Source organism: Temnothorax curvispinosus, unplaced genomic scaffold (genome assembly GCF_003070985.1).
Source record: "Temnothorax curvispinosus isolate PA1 unplaced genomic scaffold, ASM307098v1 QBEX01007779.1, whole genome shotgun sequence".
Taxonomy (NCBI): domain Eukaryota; kingdom Metazoa; phylum Arthropoda; class Insecta; order Hymenoptera; family Formicidae; genus Temnothorax; species Temnothorax curvispinosus.
Genome location: NW_020217559.1, coordinates 105,585 through 128,774, shown reverse-complemented (window position 1 = coordinate 128,774; position 23,190 = coordinate 105,585). Strand labels below are relative to the sequence as shown.

At 43.4% G+C, this 23,190-nt stretch overlaps 1 protein-coding gene across 5 annotated transcripts in view; it reads left to right on the top strand.

The window, feature by feature from the left end:
* Positions 1 to 23,190, top strand: part of LOC112457430 (ETS-like protein pointed) — a 102,063-nt gene that overhangs the window by 44,094 nt on the left and 34,779 nt on the right. Inside the window, exon 1 of one of the 5 annotated variants that reach the window (XM_025020472.1) lies at positions 13,907 to 15,327. The exons of the other annotated variants lie outside the window; for them this stretch is intronic. Coding sequence (XP_024876240.1) covers positions 15,222 to 15,327 — 106 coding nt within the window. The 5' untranslated portion in view covers positions 13,907 to 15,221. Of the gene's footprint in view, positions 1 to 13,906; positions 15,328 to 23,190 lie in introns of those variants that run through there. 5 annotated transcript variants of the gene reach the window in all.

Here is a 23,190-nt window from a genome sequence, read left to right as displayed (position 1 = left end):
TCTGAATAATGCACTTGTTGTCGCAAATAAAAATTCGTTCTTGACATTTTTTTTCATTCTAATATAAAAACATAATGTCGATATAATTTGCAAGATTGTCTCTCAGATATATATAAAATTTCTAAAATGTTCAGAAGAATCTTATTAACGCGCCAAAGTGCGAGAGATTAAAATTGCTTGAAAAGAAATCGGGGGGGCTTTTATTTCTTGGGGTCGCAGTCACTTCTGCTTTTGATGAAGATGCATCGGGAGAGAGAGAGACTTGTCGTGCTTTTGACCCGAGCGCGACGGACAGTGCGTGCGTTAAGAGCATTTTAGCGGTCCGAGTCCCATTTCCAATTCCAAGGCTGCTGGCGCGTTGGATTACGCGCGCGTTTCGACTATATTACTCGCGGCTACTCGCTCGGCTCGGCCCTGCTCTCGGCCTCTGTCGAGTTACGATCCGACTCGTCGCACTCCGTCAGGTGCACCGAAGCGTAGTTCCACCTCTCGCCGCCGCCGCTGCCCTCTTCGTGCACGTCGCACGATGTTGACCTCTGTGCTTCGAAAACGATCCAACGCGCGCCGCGCACAACGTGTGTTCCACTTGCTCTACGCCGCGACACATACGTCTCGTTAACGTAATCCGGCGCGGTGACGAAACGCGCCTTGAGAACGGTCGCCGAAATTAGACGACGACGGCTAACTGCCAGCAATCGCGTTACTCTCACGGATTGCCGGTTGCCGCCACTCGTTTCGCGCATTCCCGTTTGCTAAGAGCCCTCGGCTACCTCACAAGCGACGTCCGCTCGAAATCTTGTTTCGCACGGAAATTGTCGGAGATCCCAAAAGCGCGACGAGCGATGAAGTTCGAGCATTTCTGGAACCCAAACTCCCCCCAATCGCGTTAATGTAGAATTTCAACAAAAGGATTTGTGGTAAAAAGAATTCACTATTCATCGAACGATTCATTAGATAAAAAATTTATTTTATGAACAATGTATTTGCGTAAATATAAGATATATGTGGGATAGAATTACGACATTTCTATACAATTTTCGCAGCTAATTTTATTTCCTGTTAAAAGTTTCAAGCATATATCACGCACCAAACACATGATGTGTCCCTCTCTTGATAAATCTATCCTGGAATATTATATAAAGATTCCTCTTTGTCTATTTTATATAAACGCGTATCACTGTCAATCGTTTAGAATTTGATCCCTTTGATTCGTCTTGTTATTTCTTCGAAATAACGAATTGAGTGAAAATGTTGATAGCGTAAAGTAGCCAGGCTCCTTCGACGATGGAATTTTCAGCGGTGATATACGAGATACACCACACATTATCTCTTCGGTCGGTTCCTGCACTTTGAAATCGCTGTACCCGCACGAAAGCATAATACGATCTGCTGCGTCCTTAGAGATAAAAGCTTACGTTCTTATATTATTTTATGCTGGCATTCTTACAAGATGCAGCATAAACGCACGAAATAAGAGCGGAGTCTTTTACAGCCTGCTCGCAAAGATAAACAAATTTTAAGCGCATGCAAACGTGCCTAAGACGCTCAACTTTTAATTACCTTGAAACGCAAGCTTTAAGAATTATCGATCAAATTGCCATGATCAAATGAAATTCTATCGTGCGTACTAAAATATAAAATTCATTAAGACACGAAATTAATCACCATGAAGATTAACCTTCTGCTAATTTACTTTGCGAGCACAAATATATACAATTTTGTTTCAAATGTTACATAAGAGAAATTCGTTTTCTTCAAACGACTTTTTTTCCAACTGGATCATAGTCATATAGGTATTTGCAGTATTTGATAAAAAAAGCTAGTGATGTTAGAGGAGTATCGCAGATTCTTTTTGTTTAACGATTCAAACCAAATGTTGATTCATATCGTTGCCACGATTATTCTGGCAAATATTGCGATATTACAGTGTAAAAACTTTTTAAATGATTTTCGCACAATTCAATTTATGACACTTTTAATAACATGCGTGATCTCCTTTGTGTTTCAGGTAAGTCACAGTCATGCAGTCACAGAGCGTACCGCGCGATCTTCGCAAGTAAGTTTCTCAGATCGAGGCACGGCGAAACATTTTCTCCCGATCGAACATCAAAATACGGCATCTAGCGCCGATTTTTTTTTCTCATTTTTTTAACGGAAAAGGGGGGGAAGAAAGAGACGCGCTTTATAAACACGACTACAATGCCGGTCGACTCTCGCTACATGCGACGAGGTTTGGTTAGGTACGTTTGAGGTGTGCTCATGTAGATAAGCTCCGATAATGACCGGACGTGTGCTCACCCAGCCAGAACTCTGCGAACTCCCTCCGAGTGTCCTGCTCCTCCTCCCTCTCTCTCCCTCCCGCGACCCTCGCCCTCACCCTCCCTCCCCCCCTCGTTACTCGGTGTAGTCGTACCTTTCCTCGCCGCCTGTTTCTCTTCTTCTTTCCTCGAAGAGGAGTCCTTCGGTACCACCTATCCTATCCGAGTCTCGTGTGACGCATACGCGTCAGATTCGCACAGCGGTGGTTTTTTTTCTTCTTTTTTTTCGTAGACCGAAAGGCGAGAACAAAGGCATCTCTCGCGCGCGCGCTACGATAGAGCGGGTGGAGAGGGAGAGTCGGTACACTTTCAAAGTATACGTACACACATGTGCGGTATTCTCTAGGCGGCTAGGCCTAAAGAAAGAGGAGAGGCTCGCGCCGTCGAGGCTTCGCGATGTTTACGGAGAAAACGCGGACGGCAAAGAGAACGATCGCGGGAGGGTGCGACAGCTTCGAAAGTTTCGTCGATAATTCGCGGAGTTGGTTTCCCGTCGCTATAACAGACGCGATTGATGGGGACGAGGGCCCTCAATTGAAATCTGAAATGACTCGTTCGTTAGAGTTCTATCAGACAAAAAATTACGCTGAAATTAACGTTAATTACTTTTATAAAATTGAATAAGGTGATTAAAAACAGAAACGAGCCTCGGCGATCGATTGTCGGTCACTTAACTTGTACGCGTGATCCGGAAAAAGATCTATCGAGGAGAGACTAGAAGCTGGGTACAATCAAACGATTTCTCATTTGCGTTCCTGCTGTATCCGTATACCGAGCGATCTATTGAAATCGCGGCTAACCGGTACGCCATTGAATAATTCTTCCGCCGCGACCGGGATACGCGAAACTCCGCGGTCGACGGAAGCGATCTGTTAAAATACGAGACACGAGGGTTGGGAGCGGGAGAGGAGGGGCATACGCTCGCTCGCTCTCAGGTGCGAGACCGTGTAATGTCGAGCTTCGCGAGTGGCCTCGATAACGAGTAACGAGAGAATTCAAAGACGAAAAACGGTCGCAGTGCCAGGGTAGCACGCGGGAATACGCGCGTTCCATCGGCTTCGATAGGTATACGTGACGTCGCAACGGATTTCGAAAGCGCGCAACCGAGAGAATGCATCTCGACTTTATTAGCTCCCAGCTATACGATTTAATCTCGCGGGGTTCGCGCGCCGTGCTTTCTTTGTGTTCCCCGGCAATCCGGGTAGGGTAATTGTCACGTTTGCATAATACGGATGCAACACGGCCGCTTGTGCAACGGCGGCCCCGGAATCGGCGGCAAGAGGCGGCCCTTAAGAAATGACTTTGCGATTTTGCTTAAACGTACATTGGCATCTTCGCTCGGACGCACGGAAATACGAGAATATTCCTACACAACAGCCGCTTCTCGGAACTTCCTCACATCGTATCTAATCTTATTGGATTATTCCTTTAATACCGCATATGTTGCTTGAGGACATTACATAATAGGGTCGTGACTTTCCTTCGGTCTTGTAGAAAATTATTCCTGACGGCGTGATCAGATTCTCTCTAGTCGTGTAATTCTGTATTGCGCGCACATTTATTAATGATATAATATTATTTACATAATCCTCTATTAATCCTTATTATTAATATCATGCAGATATATCTCATATTAGACTTTTTGCAGAAATGCAAAAATACTCTCACGCTAATTTACAAACACTTCATTCGTCGTGGAATTTCAAATAGTCGCGAATATTACTACCTATTCAAGATTTTAGAAAAACTTCAACGTTTCAAGATTTTTGAAGCTTCAAGAACTGATATTATCACTAAAAAGACTAGTTGTTCAAGTCCTCTAAATCAGGTTTTTAAAAACTATTCGATTAATCCTCCAAGCGATTCGGGACTATATCGTCGTTGCGTTCAAAGTTAATTCCAAACGTTTTGTTAGACCATCACTCGTAAAGCCGCGATGCTCGTCGCGCCAGTGGACGAGTGTACGTTGTTGCATTCTGATTTCGATACACGTACCAAAATAACTTCTCCCGTATCCTCCTCCCCAGCCGGGAGCTCTAACCGTATCCTATGTACGTGCGCGCTACTGCTACAGCTTCGGCCTCTCTCTCTTTCTCTCTTTCTCTCTCGTTCATTCTACCTCTCCTCTTTCTCTGTTTTTCTCTCTCCTTCTCTCGTACTCTCCTCTATCCCCGTCTTCATCGTACTTATCTTCATTCATTAGTTCCCTCTCGCTCGACCATCGCCGCTCGCTCGCACTCGCTTCTACCTGCTTCTTTTGCAGTCATTCATTACTAACTGTCCCTGTCTCTCTTCATCTCCTTCTCGCTCCTCTGCCGTCCCTTTTCGTTCGATGCGTTCCGTGTCACTTCGTCGTTTCTGAGAGCTCGCTTCCATAGATAGTCTTCAACAACGACTTATCTTTTCTTGCTTGTTCGAACAACGGTTTTTTCGGTTGACATTGTTTCCGGTGTTATGTAATGCATATCATGTAGTTAATATTTTATCAATAGCGGAATACATTAAGTCCGTTTACATTGTTTATGATACTTTTGAAAAATTAGTAAAACACATAATATTTATCTTTTTTAATTTACATTAATTTTATTAATAATACATGTCCATTAAACTATATATATTTTTGCCATCTGGAATTTTTTATCATTTACATCAGAAATTTATGATGATGTATATTTGCATAATAAATAAGTCTTTTATTTTATTAAGATATAGATTTATATTTATAATACATTTATCGATTATTTTTTACCTAAAAAAAATTCCAATAAACGGAGGAACATCAATTTCAAATATTAGTCAAAAAAAGATTCTTTTAAGATTCTCTTCTCATCCGTGAAAGCAGTAATACATATGCAAAGATTACGGTTCAGTTTCTACAATTGCGGTATCCACAAATTAGAGAATGACTTCGCATGAAAAGGAAAAAATAGGAGACACTTTTAAAGAATGATAAGAATATTTTAGAATAAAAGGCATCTCTTGACGGACGACTTCCGGTCGTGTCTCACTACCTTTACTCCATCGTGCATTCTCTTCGTTCTATCCTCTCGACCTTTTTCCCGCTTTTGTCTCCATTTCTCTCAATTTCTCGTCAACATATTGAAACTTGATAAAAATCATGTATTATTAATTTTAGTAATTACTTAGATACATTTATCATTATTTTATTATTTCATTAATGCAAATAATATTATAATTAACGTCGACCAATTAAAATTTTTTGTTATAAAATAAAAGTTTGACAATTTATCGTAATTTCGGAATTCTTAAAATGAATTGTAAGTCGAGATATAAAATCAAAAGATAGATGCTGTAATTAACGATATTTTGTTCTCTTTGATAACTTTCTATGCGCTAACGATTATAATTAAACATTATTTCATAACGCGAACGATTGCAGCCGAGTCTCTGCAACGATTTCCGGAAATTTAGCAGACGATGCCGGTCGATAAACATATTAAATGCATCCATTGTTTTTCACAGAGAGATGTTTTGATAGACGCAAAAAAAGCCGATAACAAATCTTTAGTAAATTACGTGTACGACGTAAACGCACAAGAAACGCATTAATAACTCGCGTCAAATAGTGCCGATAAAGTCAATCATGCCAATTTGTCAATCTGAATAGATCGTAATTAATCGATAGACCAGGTTAATTGGACGTGGCATTTGCATCACCTGCCGCTATTCTTCACTTTCGTGTAACTTCTCGCGAATGCCTCGACTATTTGTCCTAAATTTCTAATTGCGCCGAATCACGTGTCTAAAACGTTCAATAGATTGACATGTGGAGTATTACATAAGTCGGGAGTAATCGAACTCATCATCGTAATTTCCTGATGCAACACCCTAAACTGATAACAATGTGTGTATTTTCTCTCTCGCAGTTGTAATCGACAAGAGACGTAACACTTTAACCGTTTAACGAATATATCTCGACCTACCCCGGCGAAATGTTAATATCAACATAATAACATTAAGTAAAATAAAATTTATGAAGAAGGCATCGATGTAAATAGGAATGAAATATAAATAAATGTTTTCTCGGCAATTCGTGTGGAGATCGTCGACACGCAGCGCATAGCAAGCCGTAAATCGAGCTCTAGCGTATACTTATCGTTATCCGAGTGCTTCTTATGCCGCACCTGCTTCAAGGTAATTACATGCGTGGGAGTTAAACCGAGAACTTGTTTCGAGGGTAATCTGCTTCCATACGTTACGCGTACGCGTGTAATAGTGTATCTATTTGCAGACTACGTGTCTCGCTCGGGGTTAGACCGCCTTCGTCATATCTCGTATTGCGGGCAATCGTTTTATCACGTATCACGTGTTAATAGCAGTATTAAGATTCGAGGAAGCATACTCGAGAAATGGAGGAAGAATTGAGAAATTAAGCGGAATAATTAAAAATTAAGAAAAGGTTTTGCCATCTTTTCAGTTTTCTTATAGTTAACGAGTCAAGAAATTTCTAAAAATATAATTTGTGGTTAATATATAACATTCATCTCTTGTTTCGTGTGATTAATGATCTTGTAAAACGCGTGGCAACATTAATATTAATCAAGTGTAATAACGTTTAAATCAAAACATATGGCCTAGCATTTTTTTACAAAATGACACGAGTAAAATTAAAATATTGTAGGAGCGAAATTATTTGCCATTTTAACTACGAAAATTCGATACTGATTAGTATATACATATATCGATTCGTATAAATCTTGACAAGTCACCAATGCAGATTTTTTGAAACATCTTGTCGGCTTGAATGTTCAGTGTCGAAGATAAAAATAGACATTGAGTTGATGTGTGTTCGGAAAGAGAGAAAGAGAGAGACCGGAAATTGTCGCCTCTTCCCTCTCTGCTTCCTACTCTTTCCTCACTCCTCCTCCTCTCTCTTCCTCCTCTCTTCTGCCGCGGCAACCGGTGGACTTTCACGCGGCAATGATCCGCGTTCCGATGTGCTGCAATAATCATGTATTGCGAGAGAAAACTGTCGTTGGGACAATCCTTTCGAACGGCCGTTAGCCGGTCGCACAATAAATGCCGAAGTTTGACGAGAAAGTAGCGGTGATTATTTAACGCGGACTCTCAAGTAGTGTGGCAAATCACGATGCGTTCTTACGCCGCGCCGTTACGTAACGAGACTCGTCATACTTTATCAGCCTCATCGTATGTCAAATATTTTCTAAAGCCTTCGTCCAGCGTCTCGCAGGTTTGCGCAACATACCTCACAGATTAATTAAACGAACACAATTAATGCGCACAACTTCACATTTTTCACAGATGACTAACGACGAAGCAAAATAAAGTCCGACTCGCAGAGAATTTAAGTAACATAATTTTGCCCTTGCTAATCAACGTTAAATAGTACCAACTGCGTTTCCGTAAATTCCACATATATCCATTAACCGCGATCCGATCGCGTCGCATCGTAGGGCCGTTATACGCGAGGAAGATCTCGCAGTCGCGTTGCGAGATCGCGAAATCACCCAGAAAAGGGGAGCGGAAGCGTTAACGAGAGAGAGAAGTCACGGTTACGTGGCCGTGGGCCATGCGCGTAGCTCGCCCGGGTTACCGGAAGTCGAGTGACCGTAACGCGGCCCAGGTGAACTCGATTGGTCAGAGAGGACGGGGATGCGGGAGAACGAAGGGGATAAAGGTGGCGGATAGCTCTCGCTCGCTCGTCCTCGCAATCCTCCTTACACGCGAGGGCTACGAGGTGAGGTGAGGACTCGCTCTGTCGTGCGTGCTCTCGTCTTCCTGCGTAAACGCGGGAGGAAGTGGCGTATTATGGTATCTCGCGAGTTTTGTGATCGGAAGCCGTCTGTATCTTTGCTATTGAATTAATGTCAGTGAAACCACTTAACATACAATTTTTCTCGATTTTAACAGGACATTAACGAAAATTAGCACAGTACAATCCCGTTTTTTTTTATTTAAAGCAAAACATTTAATATCGAATCAGGAAAACATTTGACGTTCTAAAGTTTTAAATATTTCATTCCATAAAATTTTATCTAAAATATTTCTTTTCTATGAAACTTTACTGGACCTAAGAATTTGTTAACATCTGTAAGAAATGATAACGGATGAATATGTCAAAAGAAATATCAACAGTATGCTGTATTTGCTCTATCGTATCTTATACTCTATCTATAATCTTGTTGTATCTCATGTAAAGTCGCAGCCCCGTAACAGAAGGCTAAACTCTGTTCGTTTAATTACTTCTTCGCTCTCTTTACTAACAAGCGTCGAATGAATTCGCGACTACCGGCAAGCGAGCGAGTACCTCGACTTTGTAGCGCATTATTTTCTCTTAGAATATGTCCGAGGCGAAAAAGGACATGAGAGAAGAGCGGCATAAGAGAGAGAAAGAGACGCTCGCCGTAAAGGAAATGACGTTGACGCGTGTGTCTTTCTGAAGTATACGAGCACCCAGTCCCAACCGCTACCACCAACACCATCACCACCTTTTCCAACACCGTGGAAAGGAGCACGGCAATATATCTCCCTTCCTCTTACGCTCTTTCGTACTTTACAAGTTTACGCGTTCTCACGCTCTCCATCCCACTTCTCTCTCTCTCCTCTTTCTCTCTCACTCTCGCTCTCTCTTTCTCTCTGTTTCTCTCTGTTTCTCGGCCACATCTCGCCGTTTCCAACGGTGAGCGTACGCTCCGATAAACGTTCCACACGCACACACATACACGTCTCGCGTGTATACATGTGTATACTTGCCCGCGCGCAGGCGAACACACGCCGATCGCCGAGATTACGAGGTAGGGCTTCGGGGAGAGAGAGCACATCAGCTTCCTAGTTATAATAAGCGCCGCAAAAAATGTGGCAAAAACCTGCTCAGCCTTCGGCAAGTATATACCGCGCCATGCGCGTCCAGCAGCGGCCGGCTTCTGCTCGGCGCTCTCTCTATCGCTATCTATTCGCGTTCCTTTTGTTCCTGCATCCTCTCTCCCTCGGCCTCCGTCGTGCATCTTTTTTCCTTTTCGTCCTGTTGCACCTCGCTCTTCTTCCTCCTCCTCCTCCTCTTCCTCCTCCTTCTCTTCTTTGATCACCGTAGGTGTTGCCAGACAACAACCTGTACACCGGGGCCAGGCCAACTTCCTTCCTGCGGTCATCCTTTTCCGTCCTTCTCCTCCGTTCTCCCTCTGTTCCGCGCGCCGGGTTAACCCGCTCCCTTCGGGCGTACAACCTTCCCTTCTCGCTCTCTTATCCTCACGCCGTTATCTATCACCGCGCCGTCGGTTTCTTCCCCTTTTCTTCCTCCCTGACACCCGGGGCGGCGCGGCGCATCCTCCGGCTGCTCACAGCTGTCCGTCACGTTCTTCTACCGCTTCCCACAACGTCGTATTGTTATTATTTCCCGGGCTATCGTTCCTTAACCCCTTCCTGCCTGCTCGCAATGATGCAACGCGCTTTATCAATTTCCGCGACGCTAATCGACGATAATAATTTTCTCGCGTCGCGACTTCCGGGTTTCTTAGCGCGCGAGCACGCTACTTACCTCGCCCCCTCCGCCTTCGCCAGACTTGTGAATGAGGTTCGACAACGCGCCTCGTGTAATTATTAATTAACGCCACAACTGGACAGCTACTCGTACACCACGCGATACTATACGATACACATTTCCAGCGGCTGGAGCTGATTCATTAGTGTTCAGATGTTTAATACAAACGAGCACCGCGAGCATCGTAATTATATTATTATTAATGATAATCATGTCTAAGGCAAAGCTTTGGATTAGTAAAAAAACCAATCAAACTGGATGCATTTTTTCTAAATATTTCAAGTCATTAATGTGTGTGTTGTTGATAAAAGAATCTTAGTGTCTCCACAATTTTTAATTTTCCGAAATCATAAAAACATTCGGTGATATTAATGTAATTATAAAAGAATGTCCTATTATCATTTTTGTTACCATACTCTTATGTCAGTGTTTGAAATAGAACTCCATCTATATGTATAGAGATGTATGTCTTTCTTGGAAGTCAAATGAACGACCGTCAAGATTTCTGCGATGAAGCCGCTTTCTAATTTAAGTGATTTAATTATAGTTTGAGTCGCTTAACGTTTATCGAAATCTATCTGGAGCCAATAAGACGAGCATATGTTAGAGGTCCAGATTAGAATCAAGCTCGCCATACTAGTAACTGGAAGTTGGAATACCGTGTCTTGCCAAATTGTCTCTCGGCAATTCGTTTCCCAGTTAATCTATCGAAACGAATGCAGCGTAACCGGTTGAGAGAGAGAGAGAGTGAGAGAGAGAGAGAGAGAGAGAGAGAGAGAGAGGAAGAAGATAGGAAGACGTACAGTCACATCGTTCGTACAGTTATACGTACGAGAAGTGGCGTAAAATATAGCTCGCGGAATCGCGAGTGGTAGCCGCTGGAATGGGAGCCGAGAGAGGAGTGAATGTCTCGTCGCGTTTGACGGTGCCACGCCGGGGCGAGTTTATGAATGGTCCTGCGGACGTGCCGGAAGTTGCTAGCCGCGCGAAGGAAATTTTTAGCGTTGCGCCCGCGGGCGACGAGTTTTTCATCAATCACACGCACGACATCCTCGACGATCCACCGTGCGACCATAGGAAAGTTACTAAAACCGTGTTTGCGTTAGTAACGTATAATTACGCCTCGCTCCCTTTTTATCGTCGATTATTCTGCCGGCGAAGAAGCTGTAAAAGTGCCTCGCGCGACATCCGCGTTTCTACCGCGCCGCTAAAAACTTTACCGTTCGTAAAGTTCCATCGCGCTCGCCTTTGTTTATGCGTTGATGCCATTAAGCGCGCTCGTTTTCACGCGATCATGCAGATCGAAGGGTTGCCCTCAATTACGTTTACTTGCGTAGATACTATAATTAAGTGAGTCGTTTTCGAAAGAATTTATGTAAATTTTATCGGCACATATTATCTATGCGAATAAAACCTCGATTCGCGTTCTCGTATTCTTCTATGCCATATTAGCGCTGATAAAACTGTATATACTTAAAGACGTTTCATTACTGTTGCATTTTGTTAATATTCCTACGCATAAAGCATATTCACACGCATTTTCACACAAATATTTATATAAGCAGAAAATACCACACGTAGCGTAAATCTGCTTTCGACAATTTCAAGATAAAGTTCCAAAGTTCCAGAACGAATTAACCAAATACTCGCACTGTAAAAAAATTTTGTAAAATTACAGGTAATTTTGAGACCCACTATAATAGGTGTAAATTTTCACACATTTTTAATTTGTGTAATTGTAATACAAAATTACTTTTTCCTTCTGTACTGTAATTTTGTAAAATTACAACCATATTATATTGTATAATTACAACTATTAGTGGGTCTCAAAATTACCCATTATAATAGTTGTAATTTTACAAATTTTTTTTACAGTGCGGCGTCTAAAGCTCAATTTAATGTCGCTGCAGTGAAGCGAACTAATTATATGCCTGTTGAATTATATTAATAATTGGAGATTGTGAACACAAAAATTCACACATATTGATGAATATTTGATTGAACAATCTCCAAATCCAACAATATATACCCAGAGAGAAAATATTTACATTCTCAAGTTTCGCCCGGCAATATATATCAGAAACTGCATCACACAACCCATACATGCTCTTCTTACTGGTGTATATAAGCGGCGAAGGCCACCGTGCTCGAAAAGATAGTCCAACCCTGCTATCCGGGCAGCCGATGAAAGAAGGTCACGCGAGGAACTGCAGTCATTCTCGGAAAGTGCCGACTCGTTTCTTCATCTAGCGTGACGTCAACGTCACGACGTCGACGACGACGACGATGGTGGCGGCAGGCGGCGTTGAACGGACAAGCGGCGGAAAAGAGATCTGATCTGAGCGAGGAAGAGAGGAGAGGAGGAGATGAAGGGAGGAGATGGCGGAGGAGGGAGGAGGGAACCTCTCGAGGGACGGTCGAGGTGAGCTACCAGTTAAAGCGTGCGGCTCGGGCATGAATGAACGAACCGGCAAACCGAATGAAGGAAGGAACGGACAGCGGCGGACCTGCGCGCCCGTGTATTAGCCAACTCAACTCGGTATTTACTCGTCGTCGCGCGGACTCCGCGTCGCGCGTGTGTATACGTGCCCGTCGCCTAGCACACCCGTGCACACCGCGATTTTACGCGCGCAGCTCGGCGGCTGAAATAGAAGGAGAGAAGGAGAAAGAGAGATAGATCGGGTGAGGGAGGAAGAGCGACAGAGGAAGAGAGAGAGACAGCGCGCGCGCGCCTCGTTCGTAACGTGCGCGCCGACGCCAGTGTTAGTCCGCCGCGTGTGACGGGAGAGTATTCATTCATAAAACTCGGAGCGAGAAGAGTGAGGGCTAGAGGCCTGCGCCGCCGCCACTCCGCGCGCTGTCGCGTCGTGCGATCGTAGCGTGGTGGGGAGTCAAGTGTTTTTCGTCTCCCTCGCGCGCGTCCCTTCCAGTTCCGTCGTCGATCTCGCTCGCGCGTACGTTTCCAAAGTTCTCTTCTCTTTCCCTCCGTTTCCATCGCTCCGTTAATTCCACCTGGGTATCTTCCCCACGGATGACCCACGCCTTACCTCTCCGTGATTCTACGTTTCTACCTTCGTAAAACAGCTCGGTTAGTCGTATTTTCGGATTGTATTCTTGTATTCGCGTCTGCTTAACGTTTTTACCCTCGCCTCGGTTCCATTCAGCTGAAAATACCGCCGCTCTTACGCGTCTTCTGGCCTACGTTGTATTAAGAATCCCCTCGTCTTTCCTCGCACAATTTGGCCTCGCTCGTTCTTCTTTCCTCTCCGCTTCCGCACCCTCTAGCTCTCTTTCTTTCTCTTTCTCTCTCTCCCTCTCTTTCTTTCTCAGTCTCCGAGTTGCTATCTACGGCACGCTTCCCCTATAATAAACCGGTGTCCCTTGCCGCCCACCTCCTTCGCGCGTCCTCATCTCCTTCCGTTCTTACGCCTCGTTCCCCTCTGGCGTCCGCGAGCGCACGTACATACACATAGCGCGACTGTCATGCGACTTAGCCATCCGTGACACCGGAGTCACGATGAGGGAACCGGCGACTCGCCGATCGTCTTACTCTCGTTCGTGCCCCCTCCCTCCCGTCCGTTCCCCGTAGCGTGCGAAGAAAGCGTTCTCCGACGCCTTTACCCGCATTTTACCGCATCGTTTTGCGGCTCTTCCGAATACGATTCCCCGCAAAACTCGCGTGTTCGCCCGAGTGAGTCGTGTGAAACGAATCTTGACCGCCCCCCTTTTCTCGCGTTCGTCGCTGGACCCGTCGCGTCGCATCGCGTCGGACGCCCGTGAAATGTGAAATCCCGGCCGGCCTCGCGAATACGTATAAGACGCGATCGAAGACGCATCCACTTCCCCTCTCTCCGAGAGAGAGAGAAGCTCTCCACGACGCTCGATCCCCCTTCTCTCGCTCTCCACCTCCCTTTCTGGACGAGTCTTCCTCTACTTTTCTCCTGCACCTTTGCTCTCCTCTGCCGCTTCTTCTTTTTCTTCTTCTTCTTCCTCGGAGTTTCTGCCCCTCGTCTCTCACTCTTCCTCTCTCGTTCTAGTTCTCTCTTTCTCTCTCTCTTTCTCTTCTTCTCTTCGGCGTGTACGCACTTACCTGCGGAACGCGGTCGTACGTGCCCGACAGTGGCGCTTCGGCTTAACGAACTCTCCGGTGGCGCCGAAGGAAAGATCGTTTCGTAGCCGGGGCGGCGGATCACCTCGATCCTCGACCGAGCGATACACAACACACGGACCCGAGTGCGAGGAGCGTCCGTGACGCGCGGCGATCCCGTGCGTGCGCGCTCTCTCTCGACTTCTCTCGGCCGTTCAGTGCGCGGCGTCTCGCGTGTGCGCGTTCCCTCTCGAGAGTGCGTCGTCAAGTGCCGCGCTTACGCGATCATCGTCGTCGTCGTAGCTAGCGAGGTCTCGTCTCCGAGGAACCGCGTGAGGGTGGCCCGGCGCACGGGGGAGGGTTTTCCCCCCGCACGTGAATTCGAGAACAAAGCGGGAAGGAAACGCGAAGCGGAGCAGGGCATTTCCGTCTCTGACGGACCGGGCGACCGACGTCTCATATTTTCGGACTCTCGCTCCCTCCATCGGAGCTCGCTCTATCTCGCCACCCCGCGTCTCTCTTCCACCCTCTCTCCCACTCGGTCCCGGAGCAACGAGCGGTTGCGCAAGCAGGTATTCGGAAATAACCCGTGTGGGTCGCAGTTATGAATTGATAGCAAACACATGGTGGACACGCCGTGCTCCGCGGCCCGCGCCCGCCCGACGACCAGTAATGCGCCTCGTCGAGGCACTCGAGGCTCCCGGATCTTCTCCCGGCCTCCTCGCAACGTGACCGCGTCGCCGAGCTCGGCCCGCCATTGACAAATCAAAACTGTCAGCGGTCAGCGGCTGATTGTGTGTACGTTTCATCGCGACGCTGTGACGCGGGCGAGTGAGCAACGATTGGCGATTTCGATGGCACCGGACGATTGTTTGTCGTCTCGAGAAGCGGCGCATTGTCCTCGCACCGGGAAAAGTGCATTCACTAAGTGACTTTCCGAAGTGACGCCGGTCGGTCTTCGGTAGAAGTTATCTTCTCGCTGTCAGGGGACGTGTTAGCAGGGAAAAAATTATGGGATAGAGAGATATAGCCTTCTCGAAGAGCCTGAACCCGGCGATAAACAGATCGGTATGTGATTATTGGCTGTGCGAAAGTTCGACGTTACAGCACTGAGCGACGAGTCGACTCCGGATCGTCTTCGATGGTGCACCTGCAACTTAGATGATTTCATCGTGGACGACGAACTTCCGCGTCCCGAGAGACATCGAAAGAAAAGGAACGACGAGAAGACGAGTTCGGTAGCGAAATATAAAATATAACCGCGGACGAATGACACTGATAATCCTGGACTACGTGTATGTGCAGTGATTACACAAAATCGGCACTCATGTACGTTGATTACGGCGGCGACACTTATGCCGGAATGGGAATCAAGGCCATGAAGTCCTTTGGCAGGTCCAGAGGTAGGAATATCAAGGACAGAACTAACTGTAGTTACCTGCATTTATCTCGTTACAACGAGATGTAATGAAGCGTAAAACATTTAACATAATGATCTCGTAAGGGTTAGCTGATAGCCGTAAGAGTTCCACTGAAGAATATTGCGCGATTCCAAGTCATTATCTGTGCTTATTTCTTTTTTATTTTTAAATATTGTGAATATGATCAATATTGCAACCCAATTGTGAAAACGACATTTATTGGCATATCGTGTAAGTTGCGCTGGATGAAACTGAATGAAAACCGCAACATTTGTTGATAAATATAATCCAAGATTTTTACGGCGTTCAGTGAATTAATTTAGACTCATGTTTTATTCACAATTCGTGGTACTATATGCTTAGTCACAACGCGTTATCCAGAAAAAAAACGAGATCAGAGTGTTTCGTAAGTAGCTGAGGGCAGCAAAGTGGTTGTGATCTAAAACGATAGGAAATTTGTCTCATTGAAACAAATTATGTTATGTTTCATTCAAACATAGCAAGAGAAATTATGTCTCACTGAAACAGCACCATCCTTTATACATCTGTAATATAACTGCACTAAGAAACTTTAAACATCTGCAATATAACTGCGCTAAGAAACTTTAGTTGTTAAACTATTAATTAATAAATAAAATATTGATAAAAAGTTTGTGTTTTTTACTAATATTTTAACACAAGTTTTTTATTAATATTTTATTTAGTGACAATTACAGAAATCGAGCTTTGCATAATAACATTTTAAATAATTACAATATTAGCGCTAATGTATGATAGGTACATTATAAGTATGAAAATCGAAAGAACATTTATTAAATGTAGGACATGTTTTTCGACACTCGCATAGACTGCGATGGTAGCTGGGGGGTGATATATAAATGTGGTCCGTGCTCGGGCCACGCGCACGCGTCCCATTTCCGGAAATGAAGACTAACCCTGACTCTGACATTGGAGACGACGCCGTGATCGTGCCAACGTGATTAACACAAACGTGACTTAGTTCCCGACAGATTGTAGCAGATGTCATCGTTGCTCGCGCGCGAACATAATCCGTACTGTTGCACTTCCTGCAGTTGGGAGGACTCGCTGCGAGGGTATTCAGATTTTGATTTATTGTAACGAGATACAACGGCTAATCAGGGTGATAGAGAGGGATAGGGCAGAGTTGAATTAGGTAATTTAAGTTGTTAGACATAATACCTAAGTTAATTTATTTTATTGCTGTACAGCTGATGTACAATTAATTACCTTAAAATTAATAATCGTTTTCGTATATATTTCACATAATCATACATATAATAATTAACATTCTGGCACATTAGTCTTTTAGTTACAAACGTTGCATACGTTTAAAAGAAGAGGGACATTTCACAATAAAAGCAAATAACTCCTTACATAAAGAATTGATAACAGTTTCGTGCAATTAACTTATGGCATTGCTTTGTTAGTAAAGATTAGTGTAAAAATAATAAGGCTAATATATATTGTAATCGCAGTGCTTTTCCATCTGATTTCAAGTAAGATTTTCAACTTTTAATTTTCAGTTTTGGAATAAATTTTTTGCGGGCACAGGTATATTAAAATTATTGAAATACGGACATATCCCGGAAAAATCTTACTCGGTACAAGGCTCATCTGAGAGTCCGTACAGTCGAGCAGTTTTCTACGGCCTCCTGTGTGCGATCCTTAAGTAGGGGATCTGTCGAGCGAGTAGCTGCTGCTATTCGACGATACTTCCTGGCAACCGGTTTCGAGGCAACTGCTTGATCCGTTTTCTTCTACTTGCAGATATCGCAAGTAGAGCTCTTACTATTCAAAGTATTTCTGGTATTCGTATATTGGATTAATATTGACAGTGCGGTGCGAACGGCCGCGCGGCTACGCGGGTATTCCATAATACGTTCGAAGAGCGATTCGATCAAGTTTGCAGGCGAGTAATATACAACGCGGGTATATAATGAACGGGGATTAACCGCGCGGTATCGCGGCGAAAAAAAAATACAAAAACGGGGCAGGCTCGTTTTGTTCAACTCGAAGAGGGCATCGACTTCGCGAGCAAGACACTTATAGGATCGTCTTCCGGAGCGAATCAGATTTTTTTCTCGATGATTTACATAACTTTTGTGTTGCAGGTAAGCGTGTTAAAAAAAGAAGCGAAACACTTGAAGTTTGAGGTGAATTTAAATGCTAATGTTTCCTATTAATCATGATGTCCTTTCACTTCCATTCGTTGTATATCGGCGTGTCTTGACTCTCGGGGTTCGTGACGCGTTTTCTTCCAATCGACTCGACACGTAAAAATTCGAGAACGTATAACGAAAGTCACGTTTACTTTTTGCCAAAACAGGAAGGAAACTGTAACGACTGTCATTTTCCATATTACTCGATTGAAATATCTATATCGATTGTTACTGCTTAATCATAAATTTTACGGCGCTAAATAATTGTCAGTAAAACTGCCGGCTGAAGTATTTTCCTGCTTTTAATAGCTATGATAACGACTCGCCGCACCTTTTTTATGGCAAACAGTTATTGTCATAATTTTAACGAAAACCATAAAGAGGAACGTTTCTATAACGGTTGTTTAAATTTAATGATCGAAGAAAGCTTTTGTAGCTCACTTAAGAGATATTCCAAGAATTTAGTTGTCATTAAGCCAAATATTCTTCTGTGCTATAATTCGAAGTTTAAAAGAGCTTTGAAGAAGATTTTGGCAAGATTCTCTCATCACAAAATTCCGAATGGTTCTTATTTTAAAATCTATGTTTGGAAGAATCTCGTACGATATCTTAAGACAATTGCAAATGCAATTTAAAAACGCATCTTATTTTAATATAGACGTATAGACGTATAGCAAATGGATATAATTTGAAAGACTAACTGCTAAAGTTACGAAAGGTGCCGCAATTTTAAATCGCAATTCGGATTATCCGAGTAAAAATTCAGAAACTTGAAATTAGTCACTATATCGATTACAGTTGTCTGAATTATTTACAATGTTACACATTTATAAAGTTGATCCGCTTAAGCGAGCGCGCTAAATGAAATTACTGATAATTGCGCGAAATGAGAAAGTAGACACTTTGTGGCGCGGCGGCACGCCATGGCGCGACGCACCGAGGCATAATGCAGGCAACGTAGTATTTCAATAATTCATTTCGTGGAAGTAGTAAGATTACACGGACGCTACAGACAGTGATTCTAACTTTCATTGTCAGTGCAATGACATAAGCATTGCGTTGCAGCGCGCCGTCATTGCTTTCGACTGACACGCGTACGAATTGTACGCCGCATTACATACGCAAGAAAACAAGTCGTTTCCCGTTCGATTGTTACGTCAAGCAAATTGTTTGCTTAGAAGAATCGAGGAAATCGTTTGGCGTAACAAGACTTTTGTCAGAAATTAAGAGAATTAAAAACCATTTCGACCATTACGATATTTTTTTTTTCTCGATGAATCAAACTATTATAGTTTAATTCTAAATTTGAGCTAACATAAATCAATCTCTTTGTGTACATTCCGTGCAGCACGTGAGCTATAATCCGGCCGATTTTATTTCTTTTCATTGATTCTGTAATTGTGTGAATTATGCAACTGCGATTACGAATTGCGCAATGAAAATCCGTCGCAATATAGCGCCTCGAATATTCATGGCACTGGGCGCGCACGTCGTCGAGGTAAAAACGTAAAACCATAAAACGAGACATTACACATCCCCCAATGCCCTTCTATTAATATCCACCCGTATTTCAAAGTCAGTCAATCATATCCCGAACTGATTACCCCGAGCAATTTCGTATCGATCCAGTTGGCGATTGTTGGCGCTATTCGTGGGTTTCGGTTCTGCGAATAATTCGAATTGCTATTGCCATGGGATACGCTTTCTTGATCTATAAATACAAGATATTACAATTCATTGTTTAAACAACACTAATTTGCATTTTATTTTGATTCGCCTCTAGAATAAAAAGAGAAAAATTAACATCGTGTTTTAGCAGTTTCCGCGCACACAGTTGCGGAGAATAATTTCCGCGTATATTGATTGTAATTTAGAAAGTATTTCCGAGAGGATTTTGTGGGAAAATCTTTGCGAGATGAATGAAAGGCGACGCGACGCGACGCGCGTGTCTGCTCGTATGTATTTGTCCATGTCCACAGCAGTGCGAGCAGCGAATGGCTTGACCCGATTATAGCTATATATACATCAAAAAGTCTCGCATCTGGCGAAGATGTGCCGCGAACAACTGCAGAACGTTATCTTGGTTCCGGTTTCAAAATGACGGCTGTTTAGCTCCCTCAAACACTCGTAAAATCTAATGTGTGGGGTCCAAAGTGGCGCACTTTCTCTCGCACGTAGACGTTAAATAGGCCAAACTAATTGTAAGAGGAACGCCCGGTTCTATCAATATCGAGACATTAAATTTAATGAATTTTTCTAAGCTTCAGATGACCGCGACGAAACGAGAAGTGACGGTAAAGTGCGTGCCATGCAATTGTTCACGGCGACCGAATCCGATGTCTGATTTTCTCAACATTTGAAATTAGCTCCGTCCCCTGACAGTTACAAAACAAAAAAAAACATACACACGTACTTATAATCTCAATTTGTAACGGAATGCTGAATATAACAAATTAGGCCAACTCTCAAATGTTGTAGAGCAACTTCTACACAATATCGGCTTCGCGCTGCTTTTACGCCAGTTTCACAACGCAATATTGATCTTACTTATTGGTTTTATATTGATTTCACAGCGCAATGGGTTTTGCATTGGTTTTATACGACTTTCACACGTAATCGGAATCACATTTGCGTAGTTATTATAGTTCACCGGCGGCTATGTCGGTCACGTTCGACGACGATGCATTTGCGAGTACGAATAGGAACGGCATGTAACAACGGCTCGACCACTAAAGGAGAGGGAATCGTGGCGTGGCGGTGCGGTACGGGTTTTTCCAGGGAGAAAAAGCAACGATAAAACTCTGATATAAATGGATTCACAGAATCTGAGCGCGCGCGAGAGTAGCTAATCAGCCGCGGAACGATAATTGGTTCGCGGTCCACGATTCTCGACGCGATGCCGACGCTGTACTATGCTGGCTGTTAACTTGTTTTATATATGCGTGTGAATCGTTAACCAAATTGTCGCCAGAGTATTGGTTACGGTGGGACTGGTGGGAGGCTACCCAGGAAGTCGACCAAGGCATGCGTCGCCGTTATCATGGAGAACACTCTATCACGTTCGCCGTATCACGGCAAAACACGCTTCGCAGTAATCGGAGTAGTGGGTAACAATGCAATGGTGTTCTCACTCAGAACGATTTCTCTCATCTCGAAGAGTTATATATAGTGAAATAAGATCTATCTCACCCAAACAAGCCCCAGAGACATCTATATCATTTAGGAAAAATATTTACCTAGCTTTCTCTCGTCTCTTGAAACGAGAGTTTATTTTATCTGTGTTAGCTATGTTAATTGATCATATTTCTTTGCATTCTTTGCTTCTTATTCATTTTGGAGCAGCTTAGATGCTGATGCTGCACATAATCAAATCTTATTTCTTAATTAATCTAAAAATTATTTTATATTTTAATAGCCAATATCATTAAAAGGAAATAAATTAAAATAAAATTCAAAAATTTTTGTCGAGAGTTATGAAAGTTTTGGAAGAAAAATCGTCAAACGATACTGACTTTCACGCTTGTCGCGAGGTTTTTATTCAGCGGAGCGTAGTTGGTAGCGCGAATTAATTGGTACGGACAACGATGGCAAATTGCGCGGAGATTACTTACGACTAATTATGGAATCCTGCCCCTGTTATCTCGGCGAAACACGCGGTTTCGCGATAATCGTCGGTTAACAATGACGCTACCGCTCGTTACCATCGCGCGCTCACTATCAACTGCCGCGTGCAACAAGGACTCCTTCCTTCTCCCCCGTTCCTCGGCGCGATTTATCAGCGCCGGCAACCGACCGTTCTGCGATTGCGATATCTCGTTGTGGGGGATTACCATCGCCAAGTCCTAGTGCCTCTCCTTGAATTTTTCAGAACCCCAATGAGCTGATAATCTCGGTTTGTCAGCCGCCAGCTACCCCGCGCATGATAATTCGCGGTTATGATAACGTACCCTGGAATCACTGACGCGCTATCGACTCCGAGACACAAAGCGCTCCGTTTTCAACACTTTTGACCAACTGCGCATTATGAAAGTTAATTGCTTTCGCGTTGTCGATATCTAAGTAGCTCCCGATCTCGATATAAGAGTATCAGGGGAAAGTCTTACTCCGGAGAGAGAGACCTCTCTTGATCGATAAATACAACATAAGAATTGCAAAATTATATTACGAATATTATAAAATCTGTACAACTATCATTCGAGTTCTCGTGAATTTCACCGATTTTATATTCTTCCGATACCCGAAACTAATTTCTTATGAATTAGTTATCGCTGAGACTTGACTTAACCGTAAAAGTCCTTTATTTATACAAATATGTAGCAGTGATCTTCAATTATTTAGACACCACATGCGGATAATATCTCCTATCTGACTCACTCGCGCGTCGTATTTGTACGCCTTAGGAGAGCATAGAGAATTCTGCTTGCTTCCCCGAGGTCTTCTTATACGGGATGAATGGCCTTACAGCCTAGTCACGCCGATGCAAGGCGATGCGATGGATGAAACCAAACGTGCGCGGGAGAGCCACCGACCGGAGCAACAGGTGTATACCACAGAAAGGCGGGTCGGTGGCACGCCGATACTAACACGTGCTTGTACTTGCGCTCGTACATAGTTCGGTTTCAGTGCGACTAATGGACGTTGCGTCGTTATGTCTCCAACCGCTAATTCATCTCGCGACATACCATTTTAATTTCTGTCAGGCTTAACGTACGTTGAGCGAAGCCAAACAAAGTTGTCGTCAAACTTCCGATTAGGTATTTTTATTACTTTATCTACCACGAGTAATAGAATACAACAATTGAGATTCGTGCAGATATAACCTCGGCTCTACCTTGTTTTTATCTTAATAATTATCGATACAACATCTCGCCCTCGCGGATATCACTAATCGTGCATATGGACTATCAATTTGATAAAAAGGCACGGATTCGTAATAATATCCGCAAGCCTTGCAATTACAGTTTTCGACAGCATATAAAATAAGAGCGATAGACGAATTTGGAGACGCGTTTCTCTCGCGCAGTTTGTTCAGAGCAGCTGCCACAGTTGTTTGGTTGCCGAGTATTCTTGAGGTGTAGAGTGTAGAGGAAAGAGGGATAAGCCAGAAGACGTTGGTAGCACGTGCCTCGTGTCGGCTGTACTCGTGAAGGTTACACACTCACCCTAGCATATTCCAGATGGACGGGAGAAAAAAAAATCTCCTTATAAACAACCGGAGCTTAGGTTTGGAGCTGCTTTCATATGACATAGAATGTTCGTTCGACTTGATTATCCTCTTTCAAAACCGTAGGATTCGCAACAATCGTTATTATTTTAATTATTAAGTATTCTCTATTTACATTTTAGCATTTTATTTCTTTCTTCTTTCTTTTTTAGAACAATTTTAGAACGATATCATCAGCATTAATAACATAACATGTCTTTAATAACATAAATTATCATTTATATGTATCTTCAGTACATATACAAATAAACAATTAGTGATTACTGTAAAATTAAAAACAATTAAAATTATTAGAATCGTTGAACGTTGAAGATTTCAAGCATTAATTCGCTTTTTATAAGTGAAAGAAGTTGCAGTCGCAGAAGCGGGAAGATTGATTGATTTCTTTCTATATCTAGGTTGCATTCCAATATCAGCAACTGTCAGTACTGAAAACATCTA